Source organism: Mchenga conophoros, linkage group LG4, assembly GCF_057382185.1.
Source record: "Mchenga conophoros isolate Kocher_MC1m ecotype Shallow Benthic linkage group LG4, M_conophoros_male_GT1.1, whole genome shotgun sequence".
Lineage (NCBI taxonomy): Eukaryota > Metazoa > Chordata > Actinopteri > Cichliformes > Cichlidae > Mchenga > Mchenga conophoros.
In genome coordinates, this window is record NC_140529.1 from 20,488,637 (window position 1) to 20,515,516 (window position 26,880).

The window sequence follows — 26,880 nt, forward strand, 5'->3', positions numbered from 1 at the left end:
AACCCTTAAGAAGTATTGCTCAACACCACTTTAAAAAATGACAAGAAAGACTCATTACTTTGAAGCAAGATATGAAGAAGTGGTGACATAAGACCTTTGTAAAAATAAATAAATAAAATAAAAATAAATAAATAATAAATTTAAGGTTGTTTTGTGTTTTAATTGATTGATAACTGAGTTGATTGAGAATTTTCTCGGCCTTTCTTTCCTGGTAAAACAGTTCTAATGCTTGTTTTTATGTCAGGTAAACACTGTCTGTCCATCAATAGTTGTTTGTGATCACTTTAACTGATCACCGTGGATACCTCTGACAATGAAATGTTTGAAATGCTGTTTGCTGTTGTCACTGAAGATAAACCAGCATTGAACTGACTGAGAATAGTACCTGTAAGCGCTCTCTTTTTTTCAGGTATCTGAACTTTACTTAAGTTGCCATTTTTCTGACAACCTTTTACTTTTACTTCCTACATTTGTAAACAAATATCTGTACTTTTGACTCAAAACAGGCTTGTTACTTTTGGTTTAACATGTTTGAGGCGAGATATTTGTTTCATGTCACTGCAAACCTTCAAACATCAAACTGATTTGAGCCCAAACAGAAACACATGAAAGCAATCATGTTCATGTATTAATCACTTGGGGATGTGGCATAAAAAGAGATAAAACAGGCACAATTGCATGCATGCAATTGTCAGGGGTTAAAGTGATATGTTGTTTTTTGTTGTTGTTGTTGTTGTTGTTTTTTTGTTTTCGAGGCAACACTAAAACGAGTGCAGATGTATGCTACAAACAAGAAGCAAAAGGAGCATAAAGGGAGTAATGTGTTTTTAGCAGACAATTTCAAATTCAAGGTTTCTATCAGCTAAACAAACATCAGCAAACACACAAACTGTGTCTACAGTTTGTTGCACAGTGTGTTGCTAGTTAAAGGTGTGTGTGTGTGTGTGTGTGTGTGTGTGTGTGTGTGTGTGTGTGTGTGGGTGGGTGGGTGGGTCTGTGTTTCTGTACATTTATTACTTGTGTGTGGTTGTGTGTTATGTGTTGCTGAGTATTTGTGATGGTCTGTCAGTGGTTTGTATCACTGTGTGGTAAACATGCACAGTAATAAACAGCTGTGTCCTAAGGCTGCAGATTCTTTTTTTTTTTTTTTTTGTGTCCCATTTGGATCTTTAGCCATCAGAATTGTTGTCTTAAGGCGAAGAAAGTTGCCAAGCGGATTTATTTTACCAAGTGGATCATCATGGCCTTGCCATATTGGTCCATTTGATTGACCTTTATTATAATTATGAATTTATTTTATTTTCAGTTGCTACAAACGGGACAGACATGACTGGGGGATAGGACAGGGAGAAAGAATGAAAGAAAGAGAGGGAGAGAAAGAAAACCAAAGGGGAGAAGAGAGGGTGAGAAGGGGGGGAAGAAAGAAAAAAAAAAAAAAAAAAAAAAAAAAAAACAAACAAAGCACCTGGGTCACCTGTATGGAGAAAAAAAACAGAAGAGAAAGCAAACAGCAAAGAGCAACATAATAAAAAAAAAAACAGCACCATCACAATAAACTAGCTAGCAGTAGATATCAGTAGATACTAAATAATAAACGATATTGTGCAGCACGCAAGATAGACAGCGCACAATGTGCTTTGAGGCAGCAGCCAAGAAAGGTGTAGTCTGCGTCTGTGAATACCCGTGTGTACACCTGTGTGCATACCTGTGTGGATCAGCATGCTTGCATTCCAAAGGTTTCTCCATGTAACGATCTGCTAGGGAGTGTGGGGGGGCCACAGCCCCGTCCTCCAGGGTATGAAGCAGGTATGGAGGAGATCAAAACTCCAGACATCCAGAGGCCCCCAGAACACAGGAGATCATGGAAGACCAACAGAGGGGCAGCCGCGCCACTGTCCCAGTAAGAGCTGAGGAGAGTCCCAGATGAGGGTTCACTCAGCAGCCGCGGAGCAGAAGCCAGGGGGAGTTGCAGTGACGCGCCCGTGAGCTCCGCCGGCAGCCAGCTGTGCCTGAGTGACCGACCCCCAGGCCAAGAGGCCGGGGGCACCCCACCTCCGAAGTGGCCCGAGCGAGCCCCAGGCTCCAGGCCCCGATAAGCGGCCACCAAGGAGTGAGCCGGTGTGTACCTGGACGCCCATCCCCAGACACAAAGAACCACCAACGCACCGACACCTGAGGGAGTCCGCCACTGGCAGGGGAAGTGGTGGTGGGTGGAGATAGGCCTCCAAACCTTGGAGGGCCTGAGATGTCCCCAGAGAGGTGGCGTCTGATACCCAACCTGACATATAGACACAGACATACAGGCACACACAGACACAAACATCCATTCCCCCCCTCATGCTCTCATATGCACTTACTCCACACTCAACCAACGTGGAGACAGACATAAAGAGACGCTGTACACACGATCACACTCCCCAAGCGTACTCTACGAACCGGGTCTAGGTACCCTTGCCCCTGGAGGGGGGAACTGCACCCAGACCCAGGTGGTGTTACCCTTTTCCCTGCGGTGGGGAGAGGCAGACCGCCCCGACTCCGTAGCAGCAGGGAGGCCCCACACTCCAGACCGCAGTCGGACGGCCAACTCCTCCTCCTAGCCCCCCCGCTATAGCAGGCCGCAGAGAATGGGGGTGGGAGAAGACTCCAAACCTCCCTCCACCCGCTCATTGTAGTGTTGATGCATGTGTGTTCAGGCTGCAGATTCTGTCCTCTTATTGTCACTGTTTGAGCAGAAGTGTCTCTGCTGATGCTGAACTTGTTCTTTAAAGCATCATTATTGGCAGTGTTCCCATCAGACCATATGCAGTGAATCCAGTCCATTTATTTTTCTTTACCCTGCCTGATCCATCCTGTCACTAGTCATAGCTAGTCAAGAAATACCTAGAGACCTCACAGGTGATGGTCAAAGTCTGCCCAGGCTGCACAACACTTGAATCTAGCTGGATGAGATCAATGTAATACAGAAATCAACATTATTACTCATATGATTAATCCGTTTTTCTCTTGTGTTTATTAGAGAGAATCCAAGAAAGTTTTTTACAGGATCCTGAAGTTAACATATCAGCGATATAGAGAATATGGTTGACCTTGAAGCTGAACTGATGTGACCTCTCCTGTCCTCTCACTGATGCAGTATGTCAATCTGCAGGGCCCACAATTTCTGTACAGGAAATCTGTTTTGGCTCTCTGATCAAAAAGTCCCAATCTCTTATCCTGTGACTGTTAGCTAGTAGGTATACAGAGGTCAGCTGGAGCCGATGTAGGTGAGGGGACTTGCCCAGTACTAACTACCTCGAAATCTTCCAGGTGTCTTCCCTGCTAACATTGTTAAGATAAGAAAACCTGAGCAGCCTTGCCAGTCAGATCCTATCAGTCCCATTTGTTAGGTTTGCCCAAAAGAAAAATTGAAATGCAACATTTACTTTTTGTTAAACTTTTCTTTTTCTTGTTAGTAAGGGATTCATTTAAAAAAAAAATAACTTAACCCATCCCTCCATCCATGAATTCAGCTATTCATTGTCTTCTGCCTGTCAAAGGTCTTGTCTCATTACAGTTTTTTCTGAATGCTTAAACCCTAACTGTGATTCCTGTAGCACAATCTCTAAAACTATTCAGACTTATAGCAAAACCACTCACTGAGTTTGCAAAGCTAAAAGCACAAAAACTGCTTTGCACTCAGTTTGCAATTTTGTAACACACACTTTGCAAAACTGTAGGCACAATTCACTGCACAACACTCAATTACCAAATTTCCAACACACTCCTAGCAAAAGTATACACATGTATGGCTATCATTAACACTAATTTGCCAACTGTCTGGCACACTTTCACATGTGAAAACTTTTTTAGATAATTAGTTCACTTTGCAATCAGCCTAAGCACTATAATACAGGTAAGCTGTGTGTGCGGAGTACAATGGAGGGAGCAGAAAGAGTGAGAAGTAGAGGAAGCCGAGGAAGAGGACGTGGAGGTGAAGAAGTAGGATGAAGAGGATGACAAGGACAAGGAGGAGCAAGAGGAAGACGAGGAGGGGGGAGAGGAAGATGAGGAGGGGGAGAGGAAGATGAGGAGGGGGGAGAGGAAGGGTAGGAAGAGTAAGAAATAGAATTGCTGATGACATCAGAGCTACAATAGTGGACCATGTAATCAACCGTGGAATGACCCTGAGGGTAGCTGGCCAACGGGTCCAGCCTAACTCGAGCCGCTACACTGTAGCAAGCACCATAAGGACATCTTGAAATGAGAATCGGTTAGTACAGTCACTTCGCACAAAGATTTGTAGCACTGCCATATGCCAATGAGAAACACACCAATACCATTGATGTAAAAATACTGAAATTGTTACTTTGCAGAATTGCTAGATGACCAGATGCTGGGGCAGAGGAAGCATGTTCACTGCAGACCAAGTAACCCATATAGTCATTATGGCGATTGCAAATAATCCTATACTTGGAAATAAACACTTGTGTTTGTTTTGATGTGTTTGAATAAACACCAGTACTTGAAGTTTGGATCCCTCCATGCTTATGGATCTATGACAGAAGTATGAGCTCAAACTGACATAGCCTACCTTGTGCACAGAGAAAGCAAAAGCCAGATGTGTTTTGTATTCATACCATCAATGTGCAGTTGGCGCATTGTGTGCTTAGTAGATGATGGCTTGTGTGTACTGTTTGATACGGAAACACCATTTTTACGAAGGTGTGAAGAGTTAATCTAGCTGTGTTTGCTTTTGCAAGAGAACTACAATGTTTTGATTATTGGGTGACAGGTTTTCTTATTTGTGTGAAGAGTTTTGCAAAATTAGCCAATAGTTACAAAAAATGTGCTTAAGCAATCAGAAAAAACTGTAAGTAGAGAAGTCCAGACCTCCCTCTCCCCAGCCTCCTCTAGCTTATGTGGGAGAACATCGAGGTGTTCCTAGGCCAGCTGAGAGATGTAATGATCCTATGTGTCAATGGTCTGTCCCAGGGGCCTCCTTCTAATGGGACATGCCTGGAACACTTCACCCAGGAGGCTGCCCAATCAGATGCCCAAACCACCTCAATTGGTTCCTTTCAATATGGAGGAGCAGAAGCTCTACTCTGAGCCCATTTCTTATGACTGAAGTCCAGCCATTCTTCAAACAAAACTAATTTCTGCCGTTTGTATCCACGATCTTATTCTTTCAGTCACTAGTTTGTGACCAAAGGTGTTCAACACCCACTGTACAACTTAAGTGGTTCAACAGTGGGGTTTGGACTGGCGGAGTTCGCTGGAAACAAGTCAGAGCGGGAATACCAGTAGCTGTAATATTGAACCTTTATGGATAAAATTAAATCTCAGGACCAGTGTACCCTGCCTGGGACAGGGTTACAGGTGTCCAACCCTGAAGCCAGACCGGGGGAGAGAATTCGTCGAACCATCACATTTTGGTCCATATCAAACTTACTTAAATCCTCAAACCCAATTTTTCCTGCTTCTAATACATCAAATTTGGCATCAAAATGTTTATTTGCTCCCTAAAATGTCCCACGCACTCGTGACATTATATTTATTCACTTCACTTGTCAGTGGTTACAATGTTATGACTGATCTTTTTATTACCGACTTATTGTAAATTATTATATTTTACAAGTCCTGACAGTCAGACTGCGAGTTTGAACTTGTGAATAAAAGGTCTAGAGAATCCAACAGATTCACAGTCAGTAAATCCTCTTGTCTAAGTAAAACAGACACCTGAAAAAGGACTGTAGAGGGTTACTAATGACAATATCACAGTGACTACATGTAAAACATTTTTCTTGCTATTATTACTGTCAAAGTATCACTGAGAGAAATATGCATATTTTAGAACAGAGACATTACAGTTGCTGCTCCCATCAGACCACTAGAGGGCAGGTGCTGTCAAGTATCTTCTTTTCGAAAAGGGCAAGATCAGCAGAGTTGTGGTTCATCGTGTAAACTTCAGTTAAAAAAGTTAAGAGGATAAAGTGATTAACTTTACTTTTCTATGCTTCTGAGACTTTGCAATTAACTCAATGTTCATTTTATGGGATATTTATTAGCTATTCATGTTAAATCTTTATTTTCATTTTCTCACAAATACAAACATCTTAAAAATAAGAAAGACTGAACAACAGTTTAAGTCTCAATCCTTTATTTGGATACATCAATATAGGCAGTCCTACCCATTCTACCAACTAGTACCTTTAGCATTGCTGCTATTCTTCAAGTCCAAAAGTGCAAATTGTTTGTATGTTTTTGTCATTTCAAGAAACTACATTTGGTTTTCAGAGGAGGAAGCAAAACTGAACTTTGGATGCTGTTTATACACCATCAACTAAACTCTGTGCCTTTTTTTAGCTGTTCTGGAAAAGATCCTTACTTCACTGGAGTCAGAATCAGTAGATCTGTTAGTACGGAAATAAATATTTATTTTATTTTTTGTTAAGACAGTTTTTCATAATTCAGTTCTTTGTCTATATTGAAAAACATTCAGTGGTAGTAAAAATATTATTTAAAATGCTCTGTATCATACTGTGTTCAGTTTATATGGAAATAAATACAAATTTGATTTGACATGGTTGTAATTCATTTAAAACAAAACAGGACTTCAGGTTTATCAATCTGATAACTGCTGTCAGTCAGAGGCTGAACACTGACAGACCTGCACAAATACTCAGCAACAGTCAAAAATGTTTAGTTTGAACTTGTAAATAATTCATTATTAAGTATTTAAAGAAAACAAATAAAACAAAACAAAAAACACTTTACTATGCAGTCTGGTCAAAAAGATAAATAAAAAATTTTTTAAATTTAATTTATTTAAAAATATGCAAATGAAAAAGTTACTTAAAAGGGAGTGGTGCTTCTGTGTTTCAGTGAGAGGACCAATGAGCTCACATCATTTCAGCTTCAACATCAATCATGTTCACTCTGATACTGCTGCTGGCTGCTGGATCCTGTGAGGAGCATTTAGTGGATTCACTCTAATAAACACGGAATAGTCAGATAAATTATGGTAATAATATTGATTTCTGTCTCCACAGGTGTGTACAGTATTGATCTCACCCAACCAGACTCAAGGATCGTGCAGCCTGGACAGTCTTTGACCATCACCTGTCAGGTCTCTGGTTATTCTGTAACTAGCTATGGAACAGCTTGGGTCAGACAGCGTGAAGGAAACCCACTGGAATGGATTAACACTATTTGGAGTGGTGGGAGCACTGACAACAATAATGCTTTAAAAAACAAGTTCAGCATCAGCAGAGACACTTCTGCTCAAACAGTGACGATAACAGGACAGAATCTGCAGCCTGAGGACACAGCTGTTTATTACTGTGCACGTCACCGCACAGTGATATAAACCAGTGGAGACCTGCACAAATACTCAGCGAGCAGAGACACACAACTACACACAATAAATTTGAATATGAATGACTACAGTATGAATTAGAGGAGTCTGTTGGAGACATAATAAAATAGAAATACAATGGTAACTGTGTATTATTAAAGATTTTCCACACGTTCCAAATATTTGCTAGCAATCATTTATTTGCCACTCAAGTCACCCCCCACACTGAGGGGCCAAGGGATGGAGGCCATGTACTGTAAGGTCTTGGATGAGAACTGCCTCAGCCAGAACACTAAGATTGGTTGTGGATGAGTTTTTCAGCATGACATTGACTCATAGTGCTGATGTAACAAAGGAATAGCTTAAGAAGCATTTAAAGGCCATGCAGTGGCCAAGTCAGTTTCCAGAGCTATAGGAAATTTATGGAGGAGGTTTAAAGTTCCACAGCAGCAACCAACAAACCTAAAAGATTTCGAGAGGTTCTACTAAGAGGAGTGGTCCAGAATTCCTCCTGGGATGAGTGCAAACCTGCTTATCAACAGGGTTTCGTCACTAACTGCTAACTTAAGATTTGCTTGAGGGTCAAATACTTGTTTCACTCAGTGACATGTAAATCAGTCTAGAACTTTTACGTAATGTGTTTTTTTATATATATAAATTTTTCATTGATATTCTGTCTTTCTCCATTAAAATGAAACTATCAGAAAAAAATAGATTCATTTCCTTGTAAGTGAGCAAACTTACAAATTCAGTAGGGAATCTAATATCTAGTTCCACCATTTTATTTTAGGAAACTGTACATTTTCCTCTACAGTCAAAGAATCTTCATATGGATCTCATTTTAAAAAACACAAAAAGAAGAAGAAGAAGAGCTATGCCAAGTTTTCCTTCATAGACCTAGGAAATCTAGTATTTTTAAATGAATTTAAAAATGAAATAAAAAAAATAAAAAAAAACAATACATGTCTGGAGTTTTTATAGTCAGTGTTCGTGCTAAGAAGGTTTCTGCTTGGGTTCACTTGTAAATGTTCATTCTGATTTAAATAGTCTTTCTCCAGAGACAGTGAATGGCATGTGTCAAATGTGGTTTTACTTATGAGCCCACAGAAAACTCTGGACTGGGACGAAAAAAGTTCATTTTCAAGGCCATCTCTTCCAGATTTACTATTTGTCAAGCAGTATTTAACTAAACACTGAAACACTTTGGTAAATCGTTCCTGATTACTGACTGTAGTAAAAGCAGATGGTACTCTCACTAATTGCGAAGACGTTTCAAGACAGGTTTATAGACATGTCGTCTCAAGACATGACACCAGATAGCAACTGTTTTATAAAGACAATAAGACTGTTTGAATGCTGTGTTCAAAACTCACAGTGAATTTGTTAGGATATTTTACATAATGCAGTAATCATTTTAAATGACACAATCCTAAACTAATAATTGCATGGTAATGTTTTATTGCTTTATGAAGCTCCCTAACCCCTTAAGCAGTTTCCTTAAAGTTTCTTTAAATTTAAAAACTTCAAAATTATAAAGGTAAAATAAGCATATTTTGTCCTTAAAGATTTAAAAATATTATGTCTTTCTGTCCCCATTAAAAGTAAAAGTTAATATGGAGAATTTTAAAAATTGTATTCATAACATTAAAGCTTTCGAACTAAAAGCTGTAATTTAAAGATTACTTAGTGGCGATTTGATTGGTTTAGATTTCGTTAGATTTCAGTAAAACAACCAGAACACTAGAGGAGCTGGCATTTGTTAGTCTTCCTGGATTTTGTTTTGTTTACATTTTGTTACACCAATTTATCAAAAGTCATTGGTCTATGCTGATAATAAAATAATATATTTAGTGGCAAAACTTAAAATATTCTGTTTTCAGTTTCCATGAAAATAAACTACATTCTATTTGACATAGCTTTATAATTGATAAGAAAAAAAAAGTTTATTAAGCTAATCATTTACATGGTCACATTAAATAAAAACACAAGCATGCCATTAAACTAAAAGCACTTTCTCTGGTCAACAATAACATCTAATATTATATGTAAATATAAGTTATTTAAAAATATGCAAATGAAAAAGTGGTGAAAAGAGGATTGGTGATTCTGTGTTTCACTGAGAGGACAAATGAGCTCACACCATTTCAGCTTCAGCATCAATCATGTTTGCTCTGATACTGCTGCTGGCTGCTGGATCATGTGAGGAGCTTTTGCTGGATACAATCTAATAAACACATTAGAAACACTGAATATTCATATAAATGATGGTGATAATGTTGATTTCTGTCTCCACAGGTGTGTACAGTATTGATCTCATCCAACCAGATCCAAGGGTTTTGCAGCCTGGACAGCCTTTGACCATCATCTGTCAGGTCACTGGTTATTCTTTGACTGATAGCAGCTATGGAACATGTTGGGTTAGACAGCGTGATGGAAAGCAAATGGACTGGATTAACTGCATGTGGTATGATGGGAGCACTGCCAACAATAATGCTTTAAAGAACAAGTTCAGTGTGAGCAGAGACACTTCTGCTAGAACAGTGACAATAAGAGGACAGAATCTGCAGCCTGAGGACACAGCTGTTTATTACTGTGCACGTTACCTCACAGTGATACAAACCACTGACAGACCTGCACAAATACTCAGCAACACACAAGACATAGACTTGACAATTATAGTATTATTGAAAATACTACTCTCAGTCAGTCCAAGGGTGTTTACTATCTCCAGAGAGAACAGTAAAAAATGGTGTTTATTACTGTACTTGATATCACCAGCAAATTCAGTCAGTTGAGTGACTGTACAAAATCCTTTAATACTTAAAATTGCTGAATGACATTTCATTTTCATTCAGGTCAGGTCATGAACAAAAGTGACAGCCCAACATTCACACTGTAGGACAGGACTATTGTTTTTAACTCTTTCATTTTGAGATTTAGTTGTTTTGTTATCATAAAATTACACCTTAGATTATAAAATCAAACAAACAAACAAAAAAAACCTGATCTTGACCTTAAAAAAATAATTTTCAGAGACAACAACAGACATCAGGTGCTCAGATGAACAGTCTGAAAACTCTGCTGTTTATTATTGAGTGCTATCGAGTGCTACAGTTTAACAGCAGCACAAATCATTTAGAAGGAATGCGTATTATGTTGATTTTATTGGAATTTTACTCTGACACATATAATCACAAAAATAAAATTAAAAAAATTAAAAGGTGTTGCGAAAATTATTTTTTTCAGAGGAAACATAACGAGACACTTAAAAGACTGCTCATGGGAAAGTATTAAAAGTGTTTAATCTTTTAATGTTTTGGGCCATAGTTTAAAATCATTTGTGTGACTGGAAGTATGTTATGCTGGACTCACCATCTGCTCCCTGTGTTACTTGTTTCAGTGTCTTTATGTCTGCATCATTCAACATTTAACTTTTAGTTTCTTTTGTTTATTTGCTTTCAACTGTATAGGACTTTGAAAAGTGCTAAATAACATTATTATCATTACTATTATTATCATTATTATTGTTGTTGTTGCTGTAAAATATTCCCAGTTGTGTCGTTTGTGCCCCAATTCCTTCTTGTGTGGGTTCCTCACTGGAGCATGGAACAGTTAAGAATTCCTGATCAGACAATTGGATAGGCTGACTACTGGAATAACATCTCAGCCTGGTTGTTTAAGGCCTCATACAAATTTGAAATAACATGTGAGTGCTTTAAAAAGGAAAAAATCAGCTTTGTTGACACCAACTGTGGATTCTTTTGGCCACAATAATCTTCTAATGACAACTGGATATTTTGTTTACAATCCTAAACAACACAAAGAGTTAGCTTACTGAAATTACCAGTCTTTTAATTTGCGTTCCCAAGCTGCTCTTTTTGCCTGGGAAGCAGTCCTGTCTGTCCTACCAGGAGCCTCAGCATGTCATGATTCTGTGTCTTGGACCCAGCATTTTGAGTTTTGAGTCCTTCTGTATTAAGTTTCTTTAGTTAGTCTTGCATTTATTATTATTTTTTTTTATCTCCCTAACCTGTCATCTCCTTTCGTGTCTCTCTCTCTCTCTCTTCATTTGTTTCTCTTCCTTAACTTTTTCTTTCTCCCCCCTTTTGTGTCTCTTCCGACCCATCTAGTTTCCTGTGTCTTCCTTCCTCCCGGCCCCTGTTTCCTGTTTTATTTTGACAGTCTTACCTCCCATGTTTTTTTTTTTTTGCCTGTCCCATTTGGTTCTTTAGCCATCAGAATTGTTGTCTGAAGACCAACAAGGATACCCAATGGATTTACTTTGCCAAATGGATCATCGTGGCATTGCCGTATTGGTCCATTTGGTCGATCTTTGTTTTTATTATTTATTATATTTTATTTTCAGATGTTACAGACGGGACAGACATGAGTGAGGGATAGGAAAGGGAGAAAGAAAGAGGAAGGAAAGGAAAAACAGAAGGGGAGAGGGACAGTGAGAAAGGGGGGGAGAAAAAAAATAAAAATCTCCCGGATCACCTGTTGAGAGAAGAATAGAAAACAAGCAAAAAAACAAAAAAAAACAAAGCAACATACTAAACACAAAACCATCGCATTAATCTAGCTAAGTGTAAACAGCAGTAAATACTAAATATTCAATGTTGTTGTGCAGCACGCAGGACAGATGTGCTTCGAAGTAGTAGCCAAGAAAGGTGTAATTTAAGTCTACGAGCAGTGTACACCTGTGTGCATACCTGTGTGGATCAGCGTGCTTGTATTCCAAAGGTTTCTCCATGTAACGATCTGCTAGGGAGTGTGGGGGGGCCACAGCCCCGTCCTCCAGGGTATGAAGCAGGTATGGAGGAGATCAAAACTCCAGACATCCAGAGGCCCCCAGAACACAAGAGACCATGGAAGACCAACAGAGGGGCAGCCGCGCCACTGTCCCAGTAAGAGCTGAGGAGAGTCCCAGATGAGGGTTCACTCAGCAGCCGCGGAGCAGAAGCCAGGGGGAGTTGCAGTGACGCGCCCGTGAGCTCCACCGGCAGCCAGCTGTGCCTGAGTGACCGAGCCCCAGGCCGAGAGGCCGGGGGCACCCCACCTCCGAAGTGGACCGAGCGAGCCCCAGGTTCCAGGCCCCGATAAGCGGCCGCCAAGGAGTGAGCCGGTGTGTACCTGGACGCCCATCCCCAGACACAAAGAACCACCAATGCACCGATACCTGAGGGAGTCCGCCACCGGCAGGGGAAGTGGTGGTGGGTGGAGATAGGCCTCCAAACCTTGGAGGGCCTGAGGTGTACCCAGAGAGGTGGTGTCTGATACCCAACCTGACATATAGACACAGACATACAGGCACACACAGACACAAACATCCATTCCCCCCCTCATGCTCTCATATGCACTCACTCCACACTCAACCAACGTGGAGACAGACATAAAGAGACGCTGTACACACGATCACACTCCCCAAGCGTACTCTACAAACCGGGTCTAGGTGCCCTTGCCCCTGGAGGGGGGAACTGCACCCAGACCCAGGTGGTGTTACCCTTTTCCCTGCGGTGGGGAGAGGCAGACCACCCCGACTCCGTAGCAGCAGGGATGCCCCACACTCCAGACCGCAGTCGGACAGCCAACTCCTCCTAGCCCTCCCGCTCCAGCAGGCCGCAGAGAATGGGGGTGGGAGAAGACTCCAAACCGCCCTCCACCCGCTCATTGTAGTGTTGATGCATGTGTGTTCTAAGGTGCAATTAAAACCCAGGAGGGCATGGAGCTACCTGCCAAGGAGCAGCAGGTAAGCGCATAGTCCCTCCTGATAGCCCTCAATGTCTAAGTGTATTTAAAATTGAGAGGTGGGCAACGACGCCAGGGGTGAGGTGTACACCCTGATGGTAATATGGACTCCGTGATTGTGCCCACCCCCAAGATCCTATATCTATGTGTAATGAGAGTGTGAGTAATGTGAATGTCTAAGTTGTGGGATAAAATTGAGGCAGAGGCAGCCGGAAGGGGACAGAGGGGGGGGGGGGGGGGGGGGGGGGTAGCCTCCTCTGCACCCTGGTGACATACCCCTACTCCAAGGCCCTGCATGTGTGGGTGGTTGTGGTGGAGCGGGAAGTGTGTTCAGTTTTGCTTCCCCTGTGTTGTTAGTCTATTCGTCCCAGCTGTGTTTGCATGTGTGTGTGTGTGTGTGTGTGTGTGTGTGTGTAGTGTCAGGTCTGGTTGTGTTTCATGTCTTAGATTCTTAGTGTTTTGTGTTTAGTTTCTTCTCCATTTGCATTTTTGTTTCTGTTCTCAGGCAGCCGCTGAATAAACGGCTCATTTCTGTTAAACCCAAATTCCAGCCTGTTGATTGTCTGCGTTTGGGTCCGACTCTGTTCTGCAGTAGCAGATTGTGACACAGAGAACTGAGCATGTCATTAAAACAACTACTGCTTTTTGCTATTATTATTATTAGTAGTAGTAGTATTGAAGTTGTTGTTGTTTGTTTTTATTGTTGATGTTTAAGCACTAAAGAATTTTAACAACTTAAAAATTTTTAAAAAAAACTACAATTATAAAATTCTGACTATGTCAAGAAGTAAAAATAAGAAAGCCTTTGCATTATTCATGAAATTACTTAAGCTTGCACAAGCTAAATGTAAAATGTATATAATACAGAGTAAAAAAGATGGTCGATATTACAGCTTTATCCTACAATAAAGAGGAGTCCTTGCAAAACTCAGATGTCTTCTACCATTACTTATCTGACTGCAGAGAGAGGTAACAACAGAGGACTCAATTTATCAGGATGGACTGTAAGACAGGGCTGCTGCTTTTAGCTCTATGCTGGTCAGGTGAGGATGCAATTAAATTGTTTTCAAAAACCTATCAATTTACAGGAGTTACTTTTTTCTTTTTTTGTCTTGATAGGTGCACTGTAATCCCTAACAGTTGTTCTAGCTCATAACTAATAAGCTCATAACACTCAAATGTCGTTTTGTAGTTGAGCAAACTATAAAGTATTGAGCTCTGTTGGCTTTTATGCAACTTTAATTGAATAGGGCTCAATATTTTTTAGCTAATTTGTTTGGAAGGCTCAAAAAGTTTAAGAAGCATATATTAGTGACGTTCTGGTGGGTGGAGTCTTGTCGCTCCCTCAGGAAAGCTGAGTCAGCCATCTTGAATTTACCTTGATGCGGGGAAGATTTGGCCAGCCCTAAGAGTCCCCAACTTCAACCCACCACGACCACCACCTTATTTTTTTTCATCAACTGCCCTAAATTTGGTAAGTCTAACGTGTTTTTGTTTTGTTTAAATTTAATTTCGATAAACATTCTTTTTTATTTTTTACTGGAAATATATTCGTACTTTGTGCACAGTGAATGTTTGTTATAAATGAATTCGAATCCAAGTAATTGTAATTTTAGGAGTTTTGGAATGTGACAAATACATAATGTTATTTCAAATTAGAATGGTGTAATGTTTTGGCGGTTTTCTGTGGGGGACAACATTTCCCATAATGCATTGTATTCTTGCCCGGGAAGTTGACGGTGGCAGTTCTAGCTCCATGCGTTTGAACTTTCTACTGTCCGTTTCTACCGGTTGTCGTATTCGCCGGTAATGCACGTGCGTATTGTGAGTATACTTATTTCAATAAGTGTCCGTGTTACACAGTCAGTGGTTTACGCTGTTGAGCTATGTGTGTGTGTGTGTGTGCTAGCATGAAGCGAACAATAATAAATAACATGAGTGTGTTATCATGATGGTAATTAAACACGTTTGTATATTTTCGTAGTCTCAAATGTGTGGTTGTGAGATAATCTCGAAATCCTTTTAACAGTTTAGAGGGGTATTCCACTAAGTGAGCTCTACAAGTCAAGGCTTGCTGAAAAATGCATCGCCTGATTCAGCCTAACATTACACACTGGTCGAACTCGGTGCTACGAACGAAGTTCAGCAAAATTGTTCGCGCTAATTCGACAAGGCTCAACCAGCCAGACTGAGGCGCCTCCTTGACACCTTTAAGCCAGACCCTATCGATCTTTGCTAGATAGATTGAAATGAAATGAAAATAAAGAGCCGCGTTCTGCTCCCAGGCTAAGAAAGAATCATTGATGCAGACTGTGCGGATCACAAATACTCTCTAACCTGTAAGGCAGGGGTGTCCAAACTTTTTTCACTGAGGGCCACATACATAAAAATATAGGAGGGGCTGGGCCACTTACTAGAAATTAGGTAAATAACCTTAACTTTAGTGTATTAAAGTGTATTAAAGATCACTTAAAAGTGGTCGAATATGTTATATTGTTAAATATAATTAAAGACAAAACTGCCTTCATCACAGCTTTCCATAAATGGATCTTTATTGATTCATTCAGAAAAAGCTTTGGTAACTTATTTTCAGAACAGCAGCCTCAGATTTCTTCTTAGACAGAAGATTTACAGCACAAAGAAAAAACAATAAAGGGGAAAATAGGACAGGTAAATTTCAAGTTTGTTATTTAAGTTATTAAGCTTAGCAACACACCTATTAACATTAGTTTGAAACGGTTAACATTAACAGACTGAACTGGACTTAATAACAGGAGTGCATATAATCTTAGTAAATTATTGTGGTGAGTATCAGCTGCGCTGGGTATGTAAATCGGGCCATCCAGCTGCGGTGCTGATTCGACGTCACTCGTGCCAAAAATCCGGACAAATGTCACTTGATCAGAATCAGAATCAGAATCAGAATGGGTTTATTGCCAGATGTTGAGGTTTACAACATTAGGAAATTGCTGCGGTGCTTCAGTGCAGACAATAAGAATTAAAGTGCTATGTAGAAAGAAAGATATGTGCATGAGATATACATGAGATATATACATGAGAATAAGAATTATGAGTGCTACGTAGAAAGATATATACATGAGTGCAGGTGGTGATCAGTGCCAAACATGAAATGATGCAGTGACACAGCGTAGGGTCATGTGTTAGTGGCGGGGACAATCATGTGGTTATTGTTCATGTGTCCAACAGCAGAGGGGAAGAAACTGTTCTTGTGGCGAGAGGTTCTGGTGCGAAGCAGGAGCAGATCTGCATCAGATGAGATCAGCTGACTACGTGTGTGTGTGCTGTGCAAAAACTGTTTTTGAACATTAATAAGTCGTCTTTGTGCACATATTGTTTACAGATATCAGACTGCAAAGAGCGCTACAGAGAGTCAACATTTCACCAGTTGTCAGTGGGTGAGTTTTATAATTTGTGTCCTAATTTAAATAAAAAATAAATACAGAGAAACTAGAGAATTTTGCCCTGAATTATTCAAAATTTTTAGATTTTTTTGGGTTACCCTTCTAGATTGACAAGTTTAGCCCGTTACACAAAAAGTTTGGACACCCCTGATCTATAACAATGACAATCAGAACATGGCTATCCAACACTTTGTTTTTACTCTGCATTTGTGTAAATACTATTCTAATAGATATTGTATGTTCATCTAGGAACAGCATGATGTAAATACAAGACAGGCCCTCGTCCTTCGTGCACTTCCTGTGTACCTGCGTGAAGATGCCTCCACGTTATTCAGGACTTGTGATGTAAGTGTACTGGCCTCAGCATCAACCCCTTTGCCTAGCTGTTCAGTCGAACATATGACATCGCTCAGAACTCAAGGAGAACCAGGGTGTATATCAGGAAGGAGGTTCAACACAGTCCTCATCTGACTTGTTTTCTCCCATATATCAACTATTGTTGAATAAGATTGCAAGAAGATTGTTACGCATAAACCAGAAAACATGAAAATAGTTGAAAGATTATTAAACAAAAACAAATCCACAGATAAGAACTATCTCCCTTTTAAAATTCAAGTGTTCTATTTTTTTGGAGGTGCCATGTTGTGGTCAGAGAAATGTTTGGTAAATAACAAAAACAAATATCTTGGCATATATTTATTATTGAAAACATTTATTTAAACATATGTTTTGAAACCAAACCCAAATTAAGATTATTGTAATGCATCATGATGTATCGCCATATCAAATTAAATCGTTGACATTATAATCCTAAAAGAAACGACTTATGAAGATTCACACCTCTAATCAATAGCATGATTTGTGTCCTTGTGGGGCTGAACTCATTCTTGTATTATTTTTGTTTTGCAGTCAGCAGATGGTCCAGACCTCACTGACACTCCTGTGGCTCTGCTGACAGTTGTCACGGATGACACTACTGATTCGGCCCTCTTCAGTCCCGAAAGCATCTGCATTGTCGTTGAGGATGAAATAATTGTGAATGGTCCCACAAATCTGGCTGAGTCATTTCTCCTGCTCTTTGGGTACATCTATGCACTAGACCTACAATACCCAAAGAAACTTGAGCTTACATTCACATTTATCCAGAAGGTTGTGATGTGCCTTGAGGACAAACCACTGAAAGGGCGTCTACTGATGCTGAAGAATGATTTGTTCAATGAGTGAATCACTCAGAATGGACTACTTGTTGAGCTGAGTATTGAGGAAGCTTTTTTTGTTTGTTTGTTTTTTTCCTAATCATTTGGCTTTTCTACTTCAAATTTAAAGTGAATGACTGCTCATTTTGTGGACTATTCATGTTTAACGTTGTGTTGCCTAATACCTTAATGCACTACCTGATGTTTGTTCCCAGTTATGTACAGTTGTATAAACCAGTACAAATCTGGATGCCTCATTTCTCCTGCTTTTTGGGTAGTTCTGTGTAGGGCTGCCACAAACGATTATTCTGATAGTCGACTAGTCACCGATTATTTTTGTGATTAGTCGACTAATCAGATCATCATCCATTGGACGTAAAACGTACAGCTTATTGCACCAGCAGCATCTGCTCTTATATAACTATCATTAGCTTACAGCTTTAAGTGTGTAAGGTCTGTGCTAACTAAAAATAAAGACAAGATGATAGTTTATTGAATTTAAATGAAATTTGCAGATTGTTTCGGTGAAGTTTAATAAACTCCTTGCTATCTAAAATATAACAGGACACCGGAGTAAATTATCCAGCATCTCACACTTCTGATAATCAGCTGTCTGCTTGACGTTTATTCAGCTGTGTAAAAACTATAACTTTAATCTCAGCCAAACCGATTCACTCAGGAACAAATAAAATACTAAAAAAAGCCAAACAATAACATTTTTAAGTTATCTAAGTAACTTATAAATCATGTTTAACCTGAGTAGCGAAAGATGGCGGTGGGTTTGAAAACGATCTGCCGGGAGTCCGGTGTTCTCACGGCTCTAGTGACCTTGCCCCCGGCTAGCTATCGAGCTAGTGGGTAACAGACGTCTCCGAAAATGTCGGAGCGCTCTTGAAAATATGTGGTGTCTTGATAAACTGAGCAGATATTTGAGGTTTCCACAGCTACATTCTCGCCTGAACATATGTTAAACGTTTATTTTGTGACCCAGAAAGAATAATAAGAGTAATATTAAAACTAACTAGCTGCCGCCATTGTTGGAAACTGAGCTGGGCCGCGCTATGAATTCTGGGACACAGCTTCTTCTTCTTCTTCTTCGGGGTTTATCGGCAGCTGGCATCCTTGTACATGCAGTGCTGCCATCTTCTGTTTCAGTCCGTTATTACACTCTTAAATCCTACTACTTATTCCTGCGTCTTTTGTGATCTTACAAAGCTTCAAACGACGCGACGACTATTAAATCAGTCGTCGACGATTTTGATGTTTGTTCCCTATAAGTACAGCAGTGGAAACCAGTACTGTTTTTTTTTTTTTATGTATTTTAAAAAAAGAAAGTGAGCTGCAGCTGTCAAGGTACAGTAAGTGTTAAATGCCTCAATGTTCTAATAGCTGCAATTCCTGTTAATACTGAAAATGTTATTGAATTTTAGAATTGAGATGGAGACCCTTGGAGTCTTTTTCTCTTGTTTTATTTATGAAGCACTTTTTTATGAGTGAGCTCTGTTGTTTGTGCCTTTTTAAAAGCACATTGTGTTTAATAAAAAGTTGTTAAATTGTTAGTGTTGTTACTTTCATGTTTTCTAGCACTTTTAGCTAATTATAATTTACTGGGCAAACAGTTTAGAATTATTTGTAAGTGTATTTCCCACAATATTTTAAAATTATTGAAGATTTTAAGTTATTTCCCATATTATAAGTTAGAAAATATGAAGATGTTTGAGTTTATTTCCCACATCGAATGAGTTGCAATATGTAAAATATTTTGAGTGCATTTCCCACCTTAATTAAGTTGAAAAATATTGAACATTTTGAGTTTATTACTCCCTAATTATAAGTTGAGGAATATAAACATTTATGAGTTAACATTGAGGTAATTTAAGGCAACTGCAACTATAATTTTTATTTTAGTTAAACTTAAAATTTTTAAAAACATCACTAAAAAATTGTTGTGTAATCTGTTACACAATTTTTGAGTTCTGTGAACTTATTAGGTTTTACAGTGTGTTGATGGTCAGATTCTGACAGAATCTGAAGCCAATGCTTAAAAGAGAATCTCACAGACTGACCTGCACAGCTTCTGGATTCACATTCAGCAGCTACGCTATGGCCTGGATCAGGCAGGGTCCTGGAAAAGGACTGGAGTGGGTTGCCTCGGTTGACAATGGTATTGGTGCCAGAAAATATTACTCTCAGTCAGTTCAAGGTCGGTTTACCATCTCCAAAGACAACAACAGACAGCAGGTGTATCTGCAGATGGACAATCTGAGAAATGATGATTCTGCTGTGTGTTATTGTGCTTGATATCCACAGTGACTCAAGCCAGCTGAGCAGATGTACAAAATCATACAAAAATTAACATTACTGGAGTGAGATTTCATGTTCACTCAGGTGATTCAGTGAAACTCTGCGCACTTGATAATACAATTATTAGCAAGAAAAGCCCAAAACTCACTACAGTGACTCTGATACAGTTAACATGGTTCATCTCATGTTGAAGATTACCTGCAGAGCAGAAAGCAAATAGACTAGATTTTCTGCATATGGTCTGATGGGAGCAGTAGCAAAAATGATGCTTTAAAGAACAAGTTCAGCATCAGCAGAGACACTTTTGCTCAAACAGTGACAATAACAGGACAGAATCTGGAACCTGAAGACACCACTGACAGACCTACACAAATTCTCAGCAACAAGCAACAAGCTCCTCTTCTTCATATTTAACCAAACCCTGTGGTCAGGTAGACTGATGATAAGCAGTTCTTCATCTTGTGTTCATCATATTCAGGGCTCTAGGAAAACAATTGGGATGCCTCTCACTCTTCCGCCCGGAACGACTTTAATTGGGTGAATTCTTGTAGAAAGAGCACAACAAACAACAAATGCAAAACATATGCACACTTTCAGAATCATTCATCTTGAGCGGTGTCTGATTAGTTTTAAGTGCAGCTGCAGTTTAACCTTCTGACAAATTGTATTCAAATTGCAGCCATGGATGGAATGGCTCGCATATGTACAAGCATCAAAGAGATGTCAACATATTCATATTGGCAAAGAACAAAAATTAAACATTCAAATTATGTAATGAAATGCAAATGCGGAGTCCCTTTATTCAAATAGACATCAAGAACTTCCTCATAATTGAAGTCAAGTGTGTGACCGCATCACTGAGGGGAGAGAAGCAGTTCAAGTTCAAGATCAACCATGTTCTCTTTATCGCTGATGTTACTGATAACAGCTGGATCCTGTAAGAAACTTTGTTGGATTCACTCAAAAAAATATATATATATACAGTGGAAATGCTGAATAATCAGATGAGTGAAGACAAAGTTTATTTCTGTCCCCACAGGTGTGTACAGTATTGATCTCGTTCAGCCAGATTCAATGGTTATTCAGCCTGGACAGTCTTTGACCATCACCTGTCAGGTCTCTGGTTATTCTTTAACTAGCTATGGAACAGCGTGGATCAGACAGCGTGAAGGAAAACAACTGGAGTGGATTCTCATCATATGGGGTGGTGGGAGCATTGACAAAAATGATGTTTTAAAAAACAAGTTCAGCGTCAGCAGAGACACTTCTGCACAAACACTGACAATAACAGGACAGAATCTGCAGCCCGAGGACACAGCTGTTTATTACTGTGCACGTAGGCACACAGTGATACAAACCACTGACAGACCATCACAAATACTCAGCAACATACAACACACATCCATACATGTGCTGTAAAGGGGATATGAATAAAGAGTTTGTTGAAAGGGCAGTTTACCATTTCCAAAAACGACAGTAAATTTATATTTAAATAGGCATACAAACACTGTTTTTTACCAACAGAAAATAAATAACAAATAAAAAAAAACTGACTCACATACTGTATATGTCTCTCTGTCTGCAGCGGTGCTACCTGAAGTTGTGAATCAGGTGGAGAAGTGGAAAAAGGCACTGCTGGTAGTAATTCTAGTCCACTAGTATCTCATAATAATTTTTAGAATCTAATATCAACCCTGGAATTGAGCTGTTCTTAGCAGCTGGGTGTGACTCTAAAAATATCCTATACTAACAGTACCAGAAGCTCTTCTTTCTTCTTCTTTATTAATGTAACTTTTACAAAAATATGTCAGTAAATTATTTTTTAAACTCTTTTTAAACTTTTCGTAGCAGCTACTTGAAGGTTTTACTTTTTTTAAATGGACTACACTATCAACACACTGACATTAAAAGGGCAGAATCTGCAACTTGCAGACATTGCTGTGTATAACTGTACCCCACAGCCACAGTAACACACAGTGCCTGTGTATTTGTAGCATAGAGTCACCAGAGGAGGTGCTCTCAGACCACTATAGAGTTCAGTGAATAGTACTGAGAAACCAAATTTAACACAGTTTCAGATGTAAAGTTTTTAAAAGCCTCCATCAGATAGAAATTAGTTCCTTTGCCTTTCTCAATGGCAGTGTTAATTTCAACATGCATATAGAGGACAAAAGCACCATTTAATATTGTGATATGCTTCCTCCACATAAATATACTGCCATTATTTTATATTTCTACTAAACTAAATTGTGAACTTAATGCACCTCTTGCTTCAGCATCATAAACACAGGAATGCTGTCAAATAAATGTGGAATCAATTGGCTCAGTGGGATTAGCAGTGCATCCAAAAGTGTGACACTGTGAGTTTTCATCACTCGAGTGGTATATTTTTTTTCTTCTCATTACTTTCTCAAGGCACTTTTCTTATTTAGTTTTGTTTATTTTGTTTTAAGTAAGAAACCAGTTGTTAAACAGAAGCTTTGTCTTGATAGAAAGTCTAAGCACCTCAAGGTGACATTTAAGTAACATCTGGAAATAGGTTTAACTTTCATTTTGAAACTATTTTTCAACCATGACTAGCAGCCAATGGTTATCTGACGTCAAAATGTTTGCTGTGAGCAAAGTAAAAAACCCACATTTTCAGAGGTGTCTGCACAATCCATTTACTTGTTTGTGTGTACCCATTTTTATGGGTACACACAAACTGATTTTTAACTGATTTTTTTTTATTGATTTTTTTTAATTTGAATTTTATTGAATTTTATTTTATTTTATTTGTATTCTTTCACTTATTGTTGCATGTGTGTTGTTGCTGCCTGTGTTTGAGTAATTTCTGTAACTGTGAGACACCTGCTGCTGCCTATCTTGGCCAGGTCTCCCTTGAAAAAGAGGTTTTTAATCTCAATGGGATTTTCCTGGTTAAATAAAGGTTAATAAATAAATAAATGGCCAGTACTTGGATGTTGATAGTCCGGTGTGTCTCTGGCAGTTCTTCATATTTGTCTGAGCTGAAGGTGATCACATGAGCAAACTTAATAAGCCACTGTGTTTAGATAGGCTGATGGTAATTCGTTTTTTTTTTTTTTTTTTTACTTATGTGGGAATCATTTGGGCTCACGCCTGTGACTATAAAGCAATGAAAAAATGACACAGAGATGCCCACAGTTTTGATCATTTTCTCCACATCTATCTAGAACTTTTTTTTCATCCTGTTAAATTCTTGAAGAAAGAGCAATGCAAATAGCTGTAAAAAGACAATTACATTTTTGATAGTGAGAAGCTCAAAATGCAGGTTCAGTTTATCCTATTGATGCAAAGTAGCAAACTGATATAAGATTTTTTGGTTTTGTGTTATGTTTATTTGTAGCTTCATTTAAAGGAAGAAGAGCTTGTGAATTGGAACCAACACAGGAAGAGAGATTGAAGCCATATGTGTAGAGGAATGCGGTGACATACGATACTACTTCCTGTTTTAACAGACAAGCTGGCGCTCTCTCTCTCTTTCTCTCCTTTTATGGGAATGTCTGAATTTCTATACATACCAAGTTACCTCCTTTTTCAGCAGATAAGTGAAAGGTTTTCTCCTTTTAAGGAAATATTATCAGTTCCATACATGCCACTCCTACTGCTGTGGAAACTTGCTTGAAGTATAAATAAAGGATGTTCTGAATGCCCTGGGCGGTTTCTCTGTGTCACATCTGTTGAGCAGTGACCGCCCATGCGCATGTAAAAAAAATAGATATCTGAGTTGTAAGTTTCTTTGCCTTCTAACAAATTTCTCCTCACACAAACAAAAAGAGACGTGAGATCTATAGTAATGTTTTCATTTCTCTAGATCTATGAAGTGTAGATCTGTACAGATCTATATAGTCTGATCTAGTTTTCAGAACTGATGAGACTGAAAATGAGAGATCAAGTTTAAAAAGAAAAATCACACTTTTTACACCAGAGAAAATGTAGCATATAAAAAATGAACTGAAAACAAAATATGGAAAGTAGACAATTTTCCAATTCCACTGAAACTTCACATTGAATTTTCGCAATGCAAATGCAAAGCCCTTTTATTTAAATAACCATCATGAACTTTCTCACAACTGTGAAGCCTGTGACTGCTTCAATGAGAGGACAGAAGAGTTTTATCATCAACCATGTTCTCAGTGGCTCTGATCCTGCTGCTGGCTGCTGTATTCTGTGAGATGATTTCCTGAATTCACAACACTAAATACAATAGAAATGCTAAATACTTCAATGAATAATGGTTTAAATGCTGATTTCTGTCTCCACAGGTGTGTACAGTATTGATTTCATCCAGGCAGATTCAATGATTGTGCAGTCTGGACAGTCTTTGACCATCACCTGTCGAGTCTCTGGTTATTCTTTGACTGACAGCAGCTATGCAACAAGCTGGATCAGACAGCGGGAAGGAAAACAGATGGATTAGATTTTTACCATGTGGTCTGGTGGAAGCACTGCCAACAATGATGCTTTAAAGAACAAGTTCAGCTACAGCAGAGACACTTCTACTCAAACACTGACAATAACAGGACAGAATCTGCAGCCTGAGGACACAGCTGTTTATTACTGTGCACGTTACCTTACAGTGATACAAACCACTGACAGACCTGCACAAATACTCAGCAACCAGCAACACACCACATTAGGTGTTTTGTAAATATGATTATTAGTGATTATTAGTATGTAAACATATTTAACTAACTTTGGTTCAAACTATAAACTGATCTGAACAAATAAACCTCTTCCTAGTGAACCACACACTATAAATCTCAACCAATATAAAATAAAATAAAAATAATTAACAATAAGAATTGTGCCACATTAAAATGTGCTGCTCCGCCTCTTTATGCCTCCTCTGACCCTCCTCATTCCTCCGACCCATCATTGGCATTTTTTTAATCATTCGTTTAGCAAAAGGAACATTAAAGTATTAAGAAAACACTTCACTACACATAAACCTTAATGTGTCAAAAATTAATTCTTTTATTCTGCAGAGAAATATCCTTTGTCAGTCTTATATGGATCACTATTACTGCTGCAGATGTTTAAGGTTGAGCTTGTTTCAAGCACTTTATATTGTCTGAAATCTGCAGTTATGCTCCATATTCTATAAAATCATAGCTTTGTAGTATCTGTCCTGTGATTACCACAGCAGCTTGAGCTAAAACTAAATATTTTCAGTATATTAATAAAATATCACAACTTATTAAAAAGGTTACCAAGTTTCTAAATGACTTATTCAATATTTTGTGGGGTTTTTTGTAATGTAATTTGGCTGAGGTGGTTACTGAGAGAAAACTCACATGTTATGATAAATGCTAGAGCCTGTAGGGTGCACGTATAGAACATGCTTTATTCAAACATTCATTCCTAAGCCAAAATGTGTCTCATTAGTAGATGGCCTCTGCCTTTCGAAAATCTTCTGGGCAAGGAGATTAAAAACTCACCTATTATTAAAACATAACTGACATGTTGTATAAATTTTCCCAGTGACATGAAGTAATCAGAGGAGTTTAATTGTGATAAGATGCTGGCTGGTAGAATTACAGTAATTAGAAAAGACGAAGACCAAGAATTCATTCATTAGTTATCTACACAGAGGTTTCATTGCTGCTCAATGTGGGGTTTTTTGTTGATTCTTTTTTTTTTTTGCTTTAGTACAGTGTAAAAGTCACTATGTAGACTTCAACAAGGAAGATATTTTCCATCTTATTTTAAAATCATTTTTATTCTAATTTCTGTTAATACACTTGCTAGTCCAATATTTCAATTTATAGGAAAACTCTGACACTCATTACAACACCTAACAATTGCATATTAAGTGCCTTTTTGATTTTTCTGTTTGCTGTTTTTTTTTTTTCATGTACCTGACAGAAATGAGTATATTATGAAAACAGTTGTTCAGCATATGCATTGCAAACACAATGTACACACTCATTTCAGCTCAGTCCGTGCAGTGAGGAGGAGCCAATGCAAAACTGAGGTGTCTTTCACTTCTACTTATCTGCCTGTAGAGACGATGACAGATCAGTGGACTCACAGTTTGAATGATGGACTGCAGGACAGGGTTGCTGCTTTTAACTCTCTGCTGGGCAGGTCAAGAACTTTTTTGTGTTAATACAGTCAGAACTTTCGAAGCCTGTCTTAAAAGATTATTGTCTTTTTGATTTTACAGGTGTTGATGGTCAGACTCTGACTGAGTCTGAATCAGTGATTAAAAGGCCTGGAGAATCCCACACACTGACCTGTACAGCCTCTGGATTCACATTCAGCAGCACCTGGATGGCCTGGGTCAGACAAGCTCCTGGAAAAGGACTGGAGTGGATTGCAAGCCATTATGACAGTAGCAACATCTACTATTCTCAGTCATTTCGAGGCCGGTTCACCATCTCCAGAGACAACAGCAAACAGCAGGTGTATCTGCAGATGAACAGTCTGAAGACTGAAGACTCTGCTGTTTATTACTGTGCTCGAGACTCACATTGACAGGAACTAGTTAAACAGCTGTACAAAATCCTCCCAAGTGCATGTTAAATTAAAAAGAAAAGAAGAGTGTCCTAATAAGCAGTATATAAAAATAGACTGACTGTCACAATATGCTTATTGCTTATTGCTAACTGCTGTAAATAATTTGTTGGCCTATAATATGTGAAATATATGTCAAATGTATTCGTCATATATGATATCAAGTCTTCTTAAGCCACAAAAAATATTCCTGTCACAAGGAAGTCGCTGCAATTTTTTACCATGCAAAGTGACTTTCAAATCTCCTGTATTTATCGAGTTAAAAAGACTCATTGACATTAAAAATTTCTAATCAAAGAAATACATTTACAGTACTATGCAAAGTCTTGAGTCA

At 38.9% G+C, this 26,880-nt stretch overlaps 2 protein-coding genes across 2 annotated transcripts in view; both read left to right on the top strand.

Moving 5' to 3' along the window:
* Positions 1 to 26,880, top strand: part of LOC146575960 (immunoglobulin mu heavy chain-like) — a 526,942-nt gene that overhangs the window by 219,217 nt on the left and 280,845 nt on the right. The window lies entirely within an intron of this gene.
* On the top strand, positions 14,894 to 17,838 carry LOC146575964 (uncharacterized). The gene is made up of 4 exons (XM_085270910.1): positions 14,894 to 14,908; positions 16,446 to 16,496; positions 16,756 to 16,851; positions 17,416 to 17,838. Exons 1-4 carry the CDS (start codon positions 14,894 to 14,896, stop codon positions 17,728 to 17,730), a joined length of 477 nt encoding a protein of 158 aa, XP_085127036.1. The 3' UTR covers positions 17,731 to 17,838.

Bases quoted from the DNA above. Each gene is read 5' to 3' on its own strand.
- LOC146575964 (XM_085270910.1), top strand. The intron at 16,497-16,755 runs GTGGGTGAGTTT...ATGTTCATCTAG, and splicing joins CAACATTTCACCAGTTGTCA to GAACAGCATGATGTAAATAC. The intron at 16,852-17,415 runs GTAAGTGTACTG...TTTGTTTTGCAG, and splicing joins CGTTATTCAGGACTTGTGAT to TCAGCAGATGGTCCAGACCT.